A 14,087-nucleotide genomic window follows, 5' to 3' on the forward strand; every position below is an offset into this window, starting at 1 on the left:
AAATTCTATTCCACTGTATTATTCAGAGCTTAGCCAATAGCACTCCAATAATGTGTTAGTCTTTCTTTGGGCTCTAGAGAGAAGTCCTCAGTAAACTCGGGATGACACTCGCACGTATCTTCACTCGGGGTCTCTACCCATATTCTTGCCCGTTAATGGAGCATTATGTCCTGGTTTACCCCAATGGAAATTACATGAAATCACTGCACTAATCTTATTCTAAGAGGAAAGAAGTCACACTTAACCTACTTCACAATTATTACAGGATCACTCGCATTTCTCGTGGAGAGAAACACGGTTACCTCAGTGATGATCCGGTCGGACTGAGGGCGTCGTCAGGGTAGGGCGAGCCGGGAGGGCACGGGGCGACTCGCTAGGGCGTCCTCTCACGTCCGGGGGGTTCCGGACTGGGCTCCGGACTGGGGCCGAAGAGGGCTAGGAACCTCTGGGTCAGGTCCCGGCGTCGCGGGGGCGTGGTGAGGTCTCGCCCGGGTGTCCTGGGGCGGGCCGGAAGAGGCGACGGACTGCGGTCTCCTATGGACAGGGGCGCCGACAGGGAAGGACTGCGGCAGCGGCTGTCACGGGGGCCCTACAGGTGGGTCTTCTCAAGGGCCTCGCGCAGGGAACAGAGGCCGGGGGAGACAGGGAGGTCTTTCCTCCTTACTATACCCTGGGAGCGACCATCGATCGTCTCCACCGGGGTGCTGAGGGAGCGACCGTGGATCGTCTCTACCTGAGCTTTCAGGGAGCGACCATTGATTGTCTCTTCCTGATTTTTATGTGAGCGACCATAGATCGTCTCTATCTTTTTTTTATGGGAGCGACCATTGATCGTCTCTACCGGTGTGCTGAGGGAGCGACCGTTGATCGTCTCTACCTGAGCTTTCAGGGAGCGACCATTGATCGTCTCTTCCTGATTTTTATGTGAGCGACCATAGATCGTCTCTATCTTTTTTTTATGGGAGCGACCATTGATCGTCTCTACCTGGTTTTGATGGGAGCGACCGTTGATCGTCTCTACCTTGACACTATTAGAGCGACCATAGATCGTCTCTACCTTAGGGGCGCAGCCTGGAGTACAGTTTCTGACTCCACCCCTAGCTAACTCGGTGATTCCGCCACACGAAGGTAGTGTCTTTTGCCTACGGTGGCGGCGGCGTGGTGGTTGAGTGTCACAAGGGAGCACGGCCCGGGCTGACGTACGCCGCTGTTGCCCGGAGTGGTGGTGGTCGGCGGCGGCTACCCCGGGGGGTCCGAGTGGGGATGTCGGCATTCTTGAGGGCAGACTCCACTGCTCCTGGTCCGCCTCGATGTCGGGGATACTGCGGTATTCTCCGGAATATTCCGGAGAATCGTATCGGTCAAAGCCACGCATTTCATATAATATCAGGGAATCATCAACTTACCGACATTATGTAAAGAGAGAGAGAGAGAGAGAGAGAGAGAGCCGTGGGTGTGAGGACCACAATCGCAAGACACCCTCCTCCTAGAGAGTCTGGCCAGCAACTGATGTTTGAGTCTCCATTGTGCCAATCACAGAGGCGGAGGAGACCGTGACGTCACCCTAGCTGGTAGCCTGAAACCTCGTGATTGGCTGAAGCTCAATGACGTAGTGGTACACACACCGATACACTTGGGGGCGCCATTTTGGAAGCCCACTTTAGTGCTCATAAATGTTACTTCGCCCGGTAAAGGGTAACCCTTTACCGGGCGAAGTAACATTTATGAGCACTAAAGTGGGCGTCCAAAATAGCGCCCCCAAGTGTATCGGTGTGTGTACCACTACGTCATTGAGCTTCAGCCAATCACGAGGTTTCAGGCTACCACTAGGGTGACGTCACGGTCTCCTCCGCCTCTGTGATTGGCACAATGGAGACTCAAACATCAGTTGCTGGCCAGACTCTTAATTACACACGCACACACACACAACCTATAGCCATATCTATAACTATTAGTATCATTATTACTACAACTACATGCCTAATATTATACTGTATATACATGTATTGTAAATAAAACCCACACCTGTAGACGAAGAATATAATTACCAAACAGCTTCGGTGGACACTGCCACCATCTTCAGTGGTCAAGATAGAGGGAGTGACATTGACAATACAAGGGATCCTTTTTATGCGTGTGTGTATGTGGAAGGGTGGAGTAAAGGTGAGGTGGGGTGGGGTGGATTGTAAGCGGAGATTAACCCAAGGGGGAAAGAGGGGGGACATCACCAGACAGGTCAGGTGTAAATCCTATTTGACCTCACCTGTGTCGGTGCGGGAAGGGACATTTCAACTAGGGACCTCATTATAGGATCTAGGTTGTATATGCCTTCACTAAGGTTGAAATTCCCGATACACATGGCTTCAATAATCTTTCGTTTCCGAAAGTCATGACTTTCATACAGTAGATGGCTACCTTGCCAGTCAATTCTGTGGTTGGCTTCATAAACATGGTAATATATTGCATTATTTAAATTACATGTTTTTATGGCATACTTGTGTTCCTTAATCCGTGTTTCCAAACTACGACCTATTTCTCCTACGTTAACTAGGTCACAATCTTTGCAAGGAATTATATATATGCCTACTTCTGAATATGTTGTACATTTGTTCTTTACTAACATTGATCTGATGGTGGAGGTATACCTAAATGCTATATTTACACCACTACTGTAACCTATTAACTTTAGCATACTCAAGTCTGCAACACAAGGCAAAGTGGGGATGCGTTTCTTTTCTGTGGTGGGATCTTTAGGTACGTAGTAAGATTGCCTAGCTTTTAGGTATGCTTTTTTTATGAACCATTTGGAATACCTTAAGTTTTGGAAGATTTCCCAAATGAGATTATTTTCTTTTTGTATCTGTTCTGGACTGCAAATTCTAAGGGCCCTAAGGAACATTGATGAGATAACAGACAATTTTGTGGAGGACTGATGATACGAAAAATAATGAATGAACAAGGTACAACTGGTTGGTTTCCTATACACCTTAAAGCTAAGTGAACGATTTTTCTTTATCACCAGTACATCAATAAAGGGAAGAACACCGCCAACTTTGAATTTATTGAAGGGAGCAAGATTATTTAGGTGTGTGAAAAACTCGTCAAAATTATCAAGCGCTGAAGGCCAAAATGAAATTATATCATCAACATAACGAAACCAAATGAGATGAGGAGAAACTCGTGGCAGTAGTTCCGTTTCATAATACTCCATATATAAAATGCTTAAAATGGGTGACAATGGAGAACCCATACCCATACCAAAACTTTGCATGTAGAAGTTGTTGGTAAATCAAAAAACATTCGAAGTCACACACTTTTACAAGTTCTATGAAACTGTCAACTGGCATACCCAAGTCAATATATCACATTCTGGCACTTTGTTAGCTAGAAATTCGAAAACATCATTGATGGGACCTTTGGTAAACAATGAATCAACATCGAAGCTAACCATTTTACCGGAGAACAAGTGATTTAATTCTCTCTATAAAATCCGGAGTTCTTTACGTGTCCTGGGGATACTGTACCTACTACAGGGACTAATTTATTGGCATGAAACTGTGATAACATACGTAAAACACTCACACTGTGAAATTATGGAACGCAGTGGAATATTAGATTTATGGGTCTTTGGTAATCCGTGTATATATATGGTAATTTAGGGTTGATCTGAATGAACGTACCGATATCTACATTAGGCACATTCTTCAACACTTCTTTCACTTTCTTGTTAAATGCTGATGCAAGTCTCTTCAGAGGGGAGGACCGTAATTTTTCGTATGTTGTATCACTCAAAAGATAGTTCATTTTATTTTCATATTCAGTGTTGTCAAGAATAACCACTGTATTGCTTTTGTCCGATTTAGATATGAAAATGTCTTCACTTTTCCGTAATTTGGTGAGAGCAGCACAAAATCTTCTAGAAATGGAATCAAGAGAATTAAATGTTTCACTAACCCACTCATTATCATTCCTCCTAGACATGGAAAATTCTCTCGATCTTTAGGTCATTCCCTACAGAAAGTGTGCCATCCATTTTACCCTTTCCCCTCTAGTTTTCGAGTGGCAACCTTGCGAAGATTGGCCTCAGCGTCCCTAGCAAAAAATACCGGTTTTCAAAAATGCCTTCTAGTTCCCTAGCAGCTCGATGGAGCTGAAAGTTTGCATGCATATAGACACTAACTTGTACTACAACTTTCTATTGCACACCTATGTGCTACATTCACCAGGTCAGGGATGAAAGGTCATCAAATGCAAAAACGGAGAAAATAGCTAAAATCATGGCTATGCTCACGCGAGCTGCTAAGAGCCCAAAGATTATTTAGCCAGGGCCATGATTCTTGGGTGGAATGTTGCATTGGAGTACCCCCATACAAAAATGACATTCAGTGTCGAAACTCACTTCCAGTCGCTGGTAGCGTCACCTAGAAGTTGTGCCTCTAATGGGCCATTCCCTGAATTTCAAGTTCCTTAGCTCCACAGTGGGTGGATGGAATCGAATGAAACTTTGCTTGCTTATATAATTTAATGAGTACTACATGCATGTTTCGTACATGCATGACCTATATCTGTCAGGTCAGGGGTCAAATGTCATCAAGTGCAGAAAATATGAAAAGCGAAAAAATGTGACCTTGCTCGCTCGAAATGCTAAGACTGAAGATTATTAAGCTTGGGTCGTGATTCTTGGATGGAATGTTGCACTGGTGTACACACAGCAAAAAAACTATCGTTACAGGGGGGTCCGATGTGCTTCATACTTAACAACCTGGCTGTCTCGCTAGGGTCGGTAAGCCTGACAGTGGGTGAGTTGCCAAATAGGACTAGGTAGAAATATGCATGGGGGAAGCAATGGCTATAGCTTATAATAAATATGCATTCTGTAATAATGGACCCAAGCCCTACGTTGCCTTACCATTAGGGCAATAGTTTGATATGGTCTTACCGAGTTTACCTATGTTTTACGTTACCTCCTATGCTCGGTGGAGGCATCTGAGGCATATCATTCAATTATTCAGTGGAACTGGCTCAGATATCCGAATCCTGAGTTACTGATCATTTCAGAGCCTTTGAGTGTTTCGTGATTCTATAGGAGTTGAAATGGACACAACACCTGGCGTGGTAGTCTCATACACAATTAAACCTCTCAGCCTACCCGTGGAGCTATTCTTGCCATGCACAGGGAGTGCATCAGTATCGCTGATATAGCTCGGCGGACAGGCGTTTCAAGACCGACTGTGTATCGGTGGATTCGGCGAAATGATGAGACTGGCACTTTAGACAACATGCCACGAAGCGGTCGCCCACGCTGCACAACTGTCGAGGAGGACATGGTGATGGAGTTATCCTACTGTTATAGGGTGATGTTTACTGAACTTACTACTGTGTAATATATGTAAATCACAGTAATTATGTAATATGACATACGTTTCCAATCTCTTAACCAGAGCATTGCAGCTGCCGTTGCTATCGACCCCTTCAAACCTGCAGTCAGCATTCGCAGTGACCTTAATCTACAGTGCACTTCACAAACTATTCGCAGTAGGCATCACTCCAATGCACTGCGTGCTCGTAAACCAGCAACAAAGCCAAAGCTAACTGACTTGCATAAGGAGGCGAGAATTGAGTATGCACTGACGTATGCTGACAAACCAAACAGTTTTGGGACCGTGTAGTCTTCTGTGACAAGAAGACATTGTGCAGTGACGGGCCAGCATACTCAAACTTCGTTTGGCGAGAGATAAATACGAGGTTAGTCTCTCTCTCTCTCTCTCTCTCTCTCTCTCTCTCTCTCTCTCTCTCTCTCTCTCTCTTACTGTGTGTGTGTGCGTGTCCGTGCGTGTGTGCGTGTGTGTGTGTAATTCACCGGGTCGGTCAGGATCACTTTGTCGTGATCGTCAGCTTTTACCCTCCCGGAAGGGAGCTGAGAGCTCATATAGTCCGATCTAAGGGCAAGGCTGTGACCTTCACACACGCACACACCCGTCCCCTTGCTCAAGGGGGACAATAACCACCCACTTCGTCAGTGAAACTTTTCGCAACCTGAGCGAGGCGCGAACTCCCGTGTGTGTGTGTGTGTGTGTGTGTGTGTGTGTGTGTGTGTGTGTGTGTGTGTGTCTACAAGCCCTTTGCACTCAATCAACTGTCATCATTGTGTTTTTAGATACGACGAGGATCACGTGATTGCTAGCAGAAGGAGCGGCAGAGTCAGTGTGGGCTTATTCGGGTGGATGCATGCAGGCGGTGTTGGGGAGCTGGCTGCTGTTGGTCCAGGACGGTTTACCGGGCTCAAGTATGTGGAATTACTGGAGGAGGTTCTGCTTCCTTCAGTAAGGAGTCTGCTATTCCCAGAGCCAGAACACTTTTACCTAGTTCAAGACAACAGTCCGATCCACACATGTAGAGCAGTCCAAGAGTGGTTTAGGCAGCATCCAGAGATTACTCTGCTCCCACACCCACCCAGATCCCCCGACTTAAACCCAATTGAACACCTGTGAGCTGCTATGACATCACGCATGGCAGAAATGGACCTTCCTCGATGCAGTGCAGCTGTTACTACAGCTGCATTGCAAACATGGGAACAGTTGCGAAGCTCCGCAGGAAGCAACCTGACGTCTTCGCTGGTGGCAAGCATGCCTCGTCGTCTGAATGAGGTTATAGCTGCAGGGGGTGGTTATACCAGATACTGATATAATAAAAAAGGCATGCATTTGTTTTTTCTAACCACGTGTAATAGTATATTATGCAAACATATATGTCTAACAATAACGCAAGAAGTCTTTCATGTTCTACTGTATGTGGACGATGTGCACTATTCACCTAGCGCAGAGGTTATTCTGTTATCAGTTAGCGGTAACTGATAGTGTGATTATATAATGTTTAGTATTATGATAAACATTCACAAAGGTTGAGTGAAAACAATGCGTCGAACAGTATCACTTAGCACTTATGTCTGTATACAGGGGTGTTATTTACTCAATGGTGAAACACATAAAACCTGTATGTGAGAAGGAAAAGCATTGTATCATCAACCATAAATGGTAATATTAGAGCATTAGAATACTTATCTAATTACTCGTTCGACTAGGAATCCACCTATATCCGATAGAGCGTTACTGTGGGCAGGTCAACTCCTACTGCCTCATTTCAGAGTGTTGATCACTTGATTCGAGCAGATGCAACAAACACACGCAGGGATACCAATGGAGGAGGCTGTTATCAAAAACCTTCATTCGTAGTGTCATTTTATATCGTGCAGAAGGTGTAACGATAGTTTTTTTGTTGTGTGTACCTCAATATAGAAATGACTTTTAGTGTCGAAACTCACTTCCAATCGTTGACAAAGCTTGGTCCACTTAGACCTGACTAATGTCTCCTATCGGCTTATTATTATTATTATTATTATTATTATTATTATTATTATTATCATCAAGGTATGATAAAAAGGGCTACATAAAAAACTCAAAATTATTTATTCAGGTAACAAAAAGCATCATCACTAAACAATTTTTTATCTTTCATCTAGGAGCATTTCAAAGAACACACTGAAAAATATAATCAAACATTATCAAGCCGTACATCCTAATAACTTATCTTATATAAACAACAGACAGTACTTGGGATATACATTTTATTTATTTATCTATAATAATAATGATAATAATAATAATAATAATAATATTATTATTATTATTATTTATTATTATTATTATTGGTGGTGGTGGTCTTTATGCTTCATCCCATTTTTTCTGTGACTTTTTCACTTCGTGCTAATTAAAAGACGATTATATTTATCTGTTAGCCATATAAAAAAATGATCTTTTTCCATTGCATTTTTTTCTTCCACTATTGTCATTACTTAAAGTGCTTTTGTAATACTGTGAAAATTTCTACTCCGTGTTACATCTACCCCAGTGTTATTGTGACCTCATAGTATGTTATTATACGCCTGTGATATCCCTCCACCCGTGATAAATATGCCACTGTGATATCTCAACTTCCGTGCCATACCTATTCGTGAAATTTCTACTACATTATCTCTACTGCCATTGTTTGTCTCTGTTTGTCTATTGCCAGAAGCCTTAATCCCGAAAGGGGTGGCCACAAACAAATCGCCTCCATGCCGCCCTGTCCCCAGCCATTTCACTGCCCTGCTCCCAGCTCACACCCCCCTCTCTCATATACCTCTCCACCCCCTCCCTTCATCTCATTATTGGCCTCCCCCTCCCTCTCCCCTTTCACCTCGCTCACATACACTCTCCTCGTCAGTCTCTCATGTCCAAACCACCTCAATGTGTTTCTCTTAACGCTTTCTATCACATCCACATCCACACCACAACGCTTCTTCACATCCTCATTTGTCAGTCTGTCGCTCCATGTGACTCCACATGCCCCTCTCAAATAACTCATTTCCACTGCTCTCACTCTTGACTTCTGTCCCTCCAACAAGGTCCATACGTTAGAGTTGGTATCACAGTACTGTCATGTAGTAGCTTTTTCACTTCCATACTCACTTTCCTGTTCATTATCACTGCTTTCAAGGAACCAGCAACCTTTCTTCCCTGTTGCACCCTTTCAAGCACGTCACCCTCTAAACTTCCATCCTTATAGTACTACCCAAGTACTTAAATGCAATCACATTTTCCATTTCCTCCTCATCCAGCCTCACTGTACAGTCACTGACTTCACTTCTCTCGAAGACCATAACTTTACCCATTCCTGCATTCACCTTTAGATTCTGTTTCTTACCCACTCCCCCAAACTCATCCATCAAGCCTTGCATCTCCCCTTCCACTTCACTTGACAAAACAGTATCATCTGCAACAACAGTACAGGTAGTTTCCAAATACAGCCCTCTCTCACCAGGCCCGCTCCAACATCCACTGCCCTACCTTGTATCTCTTTTATAACCCCATCCATATACAGATTGAATAACCATGGAGACACATGACACATCCATGTTTCAATCCAACCTTCAAATAGAAAAATTCACTCAGTTCACTATCTACATGCAATGCAGCCTTAGCATCCTCATACATACTCTTCACGGCTTTCAACAACCTCCCATCTACTCCATATATTCTTAATACTTTCCACAATCCTTGTCTATCCACCCTGTCATATGCTTTCTTTTAATACGTTCACCTTGTGTGATACATATAATTTGTTGATACACTTCTACGAACACATTTTTTGCTGTGATATTGTTATTCCAATCCCCGCAATATTTGTATTCCCGTGATATATCTACTCAGAGATATATCTACCTTCGTGGTGATATTTCTACTCCTGTGACTTATCTACTCGTGTTATTTCTACCCCGTGAAAGTTCATCTCCCGTGATATTTTTGTTCCTGTGATATTTCTCTCCTGGAGTTATTTCTACCCCGTGATATTTCTACCCCAGTGATAGTTCTATGCTCGTGCAATTTCCATTCCCGTGATGTTTGCACTCCCATGATAATTTAACCCCTTAATATTTCTACTCCTGTGGTGTGTGGGATGAAGAGAAGACGGACGGGTATGCAAGGAACAGCGTGGTGGAATGAAGAGGTGAGACAGGCTGTGGCACAAAAGAAAGAAGCATACAATGAATGGATGAGAAATAGGGGCGTGGAAGAAGCTGAGAGGCGGAAGAGAGAGTTATATGTAGAAAGAAAGAGAGAGGTGAAAAGATTAGTAAGAGAGAGTAAGAAGAGAGCAGATGAGGAATTTGGAAGGAATTTGAATGTAAAGTGGAGGGACTGTAAGAAAATGTTCTGGAAAGAGGTGAAAAGAGTAAGACAGGGTGGAAGTGAAGTTAGCAGGGGAGTGAAAGATAAAAATGGTAGATTACTAGCGGAGAAGGGAGAAAAAGTGAGCAGTTGGAGAGAACACTTTAAGGAATTGTTGAACATAGAGGATGGAAGTAATGTGAGTATAAGTGGCTGGGGAATGGCTGGGAGAAGGAGGGAGGTGAGAAGACAGGAAGAAATCAGTAGGATAGAAGTTGTGGAAGCAATGAAGAAAGTTAAATTGGGGAAAGCCCAAGGAATTGATGGAGTGTGTGGTGAAATGCTGAAGTATGGGGGAGAGATAGTAGTAGAATGGATGTGGAAAATGTGCAGATTGGCCTGGGAGGAAGGTAGAGTCCCGGAGGATTGGAAATCAGGTATAATTATTCCCTTGTACAAAGGAAAAGGGGAGAAAGAAGTGTGTGGTAATCATAGGGGCATCTGTCTTCTTAGTATAATAGGAAAAGTGTATGGTAGGATACTTATTGACAGAGTTAGAGAAAGAATGGAGGAATTTGTTGGAGAAGAACAGGGAGGCTTCAGCAAGGGAAGACGTTGTGTAGATCAGATATTCATTCTTAGATCTTTAGTGGAAAAGTTTCTAGAGAAGGGAAAAAAGTTGTATGCGGCTTTCATGGATTTGGGGAAGCATATGACAGGGTAGATAGACAAGGATGGTGGAAAGTATTAAGAATATATGGAGTAGAAGGGAAGTTGCTGAATGCTGTGAAGAGTATGTATGATGGTGCTAAGTCTGCAGTGTGTGTGGATGGTGAACTGAGTGAATTTTTCTCTTTGAAGGTTGGGTTGAAACAGGGATGTGTCATGTCTCCATGGTTGTTCAATCTGTACATGGATGGGGTAATAAAAGGGGTACAAGGTAGGGTAGTGGATGTTGGAGTGGCCCTGGTGAGAGAGGGTGGTGTTTGGCAACTCCCTGTATTGTTGTTTGCAGATGATACTGTGTTGTTGAGTGAAGACGAAGGAGAGCTGCAAGGCTTGGTGGATGAGTTTGGGAGAGTGTGTAAGAAACGGAATCTAAAGGTGAATGTAGGGAAGAGTAAAGTGATGGTCTTTGAGAGAGGTGAAGTCAGTGAATGTACAGCGAGATTGGATGGTGGGGTATTGGAAAATGTGAGTACGTTTAAGTACTTGGGTAGTTTGATGAGTAAGGATGGAGGTTTGGAGGGTGAAGTGCTTGAAGGGGTACAGCAGGGAAGAAAGGTTGCTGGTTCCTTGAAAGCAGTGATAAGAAGCAGGGAAGTGAACATGGAAGTGAAAAAGTTACTACATGACAGTATTGTGATACCAACTCTAACGTATGGTAGTGAAGCTTGGAAGTTGTTGGAAGGACACAAGTCAAGAGTGAGAGAAGTGGAAATGAGTTATTTAAGAGGAGCCTGTGGAGTCACATGGAGAGACAGGCTGACAAATGAGGATATAAAGGAGCGTTGTGGTATGGATGTGGATGTGATAGGAAGCGTTATGAGGAACACACTGAGGTGGTTTGGCCATGTGGAGAGGATGGAGGGTGAGACTGACGAAGAGAGTGTATGTGAGAGAGGTGGAGGGGGGAAGAGGGAGGGGGAGGCCGAGGATGAGATGGAGGGAAGGGGTGGAGAGGTATATGAGAGAGGGGGATGTGAGTTGGGAGCGGGGCAGTGAAATAGCGGGGGACAGAGCGACGTGGAGGCGATTTGTTTGTGGCCACCCCGAACGGGATTGAGGCGTCTGGCAATAGATAGATAGATAGATAGATAGATAGATATTTCAAGGACAGTTCTCCCCTACCAGCCTTTATTAAGACACCTTTCTCGCTACTTCGAAGGACCGGGGACATGGGCGGATGAATGCAGATCTTCCTGGTGGCTGCCAGGACCTGAGGAAGAATTCATGTGGGATATTTTTATTCTAGTCGCATTTTTTTCGCTTTACCAATTCATTCTATTTTGATTATAGAATGTTTGGGAGCTGTGTAAGTTACTATGACAATTAAAAAAAAGAACTGAACATACAACTAAAGTTTGAGGAGGTTTGGAAAATTAGTTGTGAAATATGTACCAGCTCTGCAAGTAATGACGGCTATTATAAACAACCAATTCTGGTAAGTGTCTGAGTGACGATGAAGATATAAACAATTTTATGCCCAGAGAAAATTTAATAAGTTTAGTAATTCGAGAAGATGAAGGCGTAAACAAGGGATGATATACACAACTAAATGAACGGATCTTGAATTGGGCTCTGTTATCTTGTTTTTGTTTTTTCTTGGATGGAACAGTTTTGCGGACTACTGGCCTTTGATTCCTTCGTCCTTGAAAAATAAAAAATGATTTCTCTATACTTTACCTGGTCACTTGTATATCTATGTTCACACAGGCTGACCAAGGAATTCAGTACTCTGGTGGCGTAGGGATTCTGAGAGATAAATGAGGCTGATGAGTGAGGAAATGGCCTGTGCGTCATCGTCATCATCATCACCATCATCATCATCATCATTCCAAAGATGGGTATGTTATGGGTCTGAGAAGTGGGAGAAATGCCTGTGCATCATCATTATCATTATCATCATTCTCAAGCTGGATTGGCTAAAGGGCTGAGTTATATGGGAAAATATCTGTTCTTTATCATCATCGCTACTAAAATGGACTTGTCAAAGAGGTGATCCACGTGGGGGAAATACATGTGTGCCTTCATCATCATCGTCATCATCATCAAGGCAAATTGGTCAAGTGGCTGTGTTACAAGGAAAAGAATTGCTTATATGGAATTAGTAAACAAACCCTGGCCTATTTTCCACCTAAAGATGAGGCACAGCAGGACCCAGAAATAAAGAAAAAGGAAATACAAAGATGAGAAAACAATTAACAGGGGTGAGACAGAGAAAGACAAGTTTGGAATGAGCTAGATGAAGTACTAGGAGAAATGTCCGGGAAGTATAAAGTGATTGTAGTGGACGATATCAGTGGAAGAGTAGGCAATTGTCCTGCGAATAATATAATGGGTAATGGAGTACCAGGAGAGAATGATAAAGGGAAGCGACTGAAGGACACGTATCAGGAAAGGAGATTGTGTATTTAAGATTCTTATTTTAAACACAAAGATGCACATAAATATACGTAGTGTTACGTTCCCGTTCCACAATGCCACAGGCTCCAACAGCAGTGGTTCAGTATAGGAAGGACGTTGCCCACTGAGTTGTTCTTCCTATGGTCACCCTTCAAGTGTGCAACAACAAGATAGGCTCAGGCGTGATAAATATATACTGGCTTTCCAAGGTCGCAGTTTTCACCAGATAATTACGCTTAAAGCTTGCCAAGTACACTTCACTGTTTTTACAATTACCGGAGCTACACAGTCTTCAGTAGGCTGCTGAACTGACACTGAACCTCATTGAAACTAAAACTGATACGACACTGACTCCCCTAGGGTCTTCTACCTCTTTAAATATCCTTCCCTACATCTCCAGAGTTCTAGTACACTCTCAGAAGGGCAACAGTTACCAATCGGAGACATCCAAAACATGCCAGAAGTACCTTACATTACATAACACTAAATGCTTTAGCATACAAACTGATATAAAATTACATAATTTAACAATCACATAAATAAAACATTATAGAGACAAAATGCATTAAGTCTAATGCATAACTTTACAAAATACCTCCACTCACATCTAGCAGGCTAACTGGCAGCTGTCACTCGTAACTGGAAAACGCGAGAAATACTGAGAATCTTCCAGTACCTCCTATCTAGCAAATCCCGCTTCTCAACACTACCCCCTCCCTGGTCCTTTTGTTGTCCCGACAAAACTACACAGTGTACAAAAACATAACCCTTAATCCAAACTCAACATTTACTTGCACACAAAATAGTCCTTTGATGTATCAGGTCTTGTCCTATGCGCTTTCGATGACGTCTTTGCTCCTCCACATAGTCCACATCTCCTGGAATGACTTGGTCCTCTTCCTGATTCACTTCCTCCCTCGGGAAACTGTCACCATCCTTTTGTACTTCAGCTCCTAGGTCGTCGTCAACATCCTCGGCTGGGAGATATCCCAGCTGTACTATCCTGGCCCACGTACTGCCACAGACGGTTCACGTGTACCACTTTTGTGCGAGATTTCCTGCCTCCGCGAATCCGATGTTGTTTGATAGGCGGTCCAACACAGTGTAAGGCCCGTCTCATGGGCTCTGCAGCTTCTGTGACTGTCCCTTCTTTCATTGAGGACTGTATAATCGGATTTGGTCACCATCCTTGAAGCTCATCTCATATGCCTTGGCATCACACTTGCATTTCATCACTTTGCTTGAAAACTTTAG

The 14,087-nt window shown here is 43.5% G+C and overlaps 1 protein-coding gene across 1 annotated transcript in view; it reads right to left on the minus strand.

Moving 5' to 3' along the window:
* The window catches only part of LOC145416537 (legumain-like), a 145,264-nt gene that overhangs the window by 79,793 nt on the left and 51,384 nt on the right, over positions 1 to 14,087 (minus strand). Inside the window, exon 5 of the mRNA XM_080285504.1 lies at positions 12,448 to 12,483. Coding sequence (XP_080141630.1) covers positions 12,448 to 12,483 — 36 coding nt within the window. The remainder of the gene's footprint in view (positions 1 to 12,447; positions 12,484 to 14,087) is intronic.

This window comes from Coenobita brevimanus, chromosome 106, assembly GCF_032717465.1.
Source record: "Coenobita brevimanus isolate Jiangsu-jjx chromosome 106, ASM3271746v2, whole genome shotgun sequence".
Classification (NCBI taxonomy): Eukaryota; Metazoa; Arthropoda; class Malacostraca; order Decapoda; family Coenobitidae; genus Coenobita; species Coenobita brevimanus.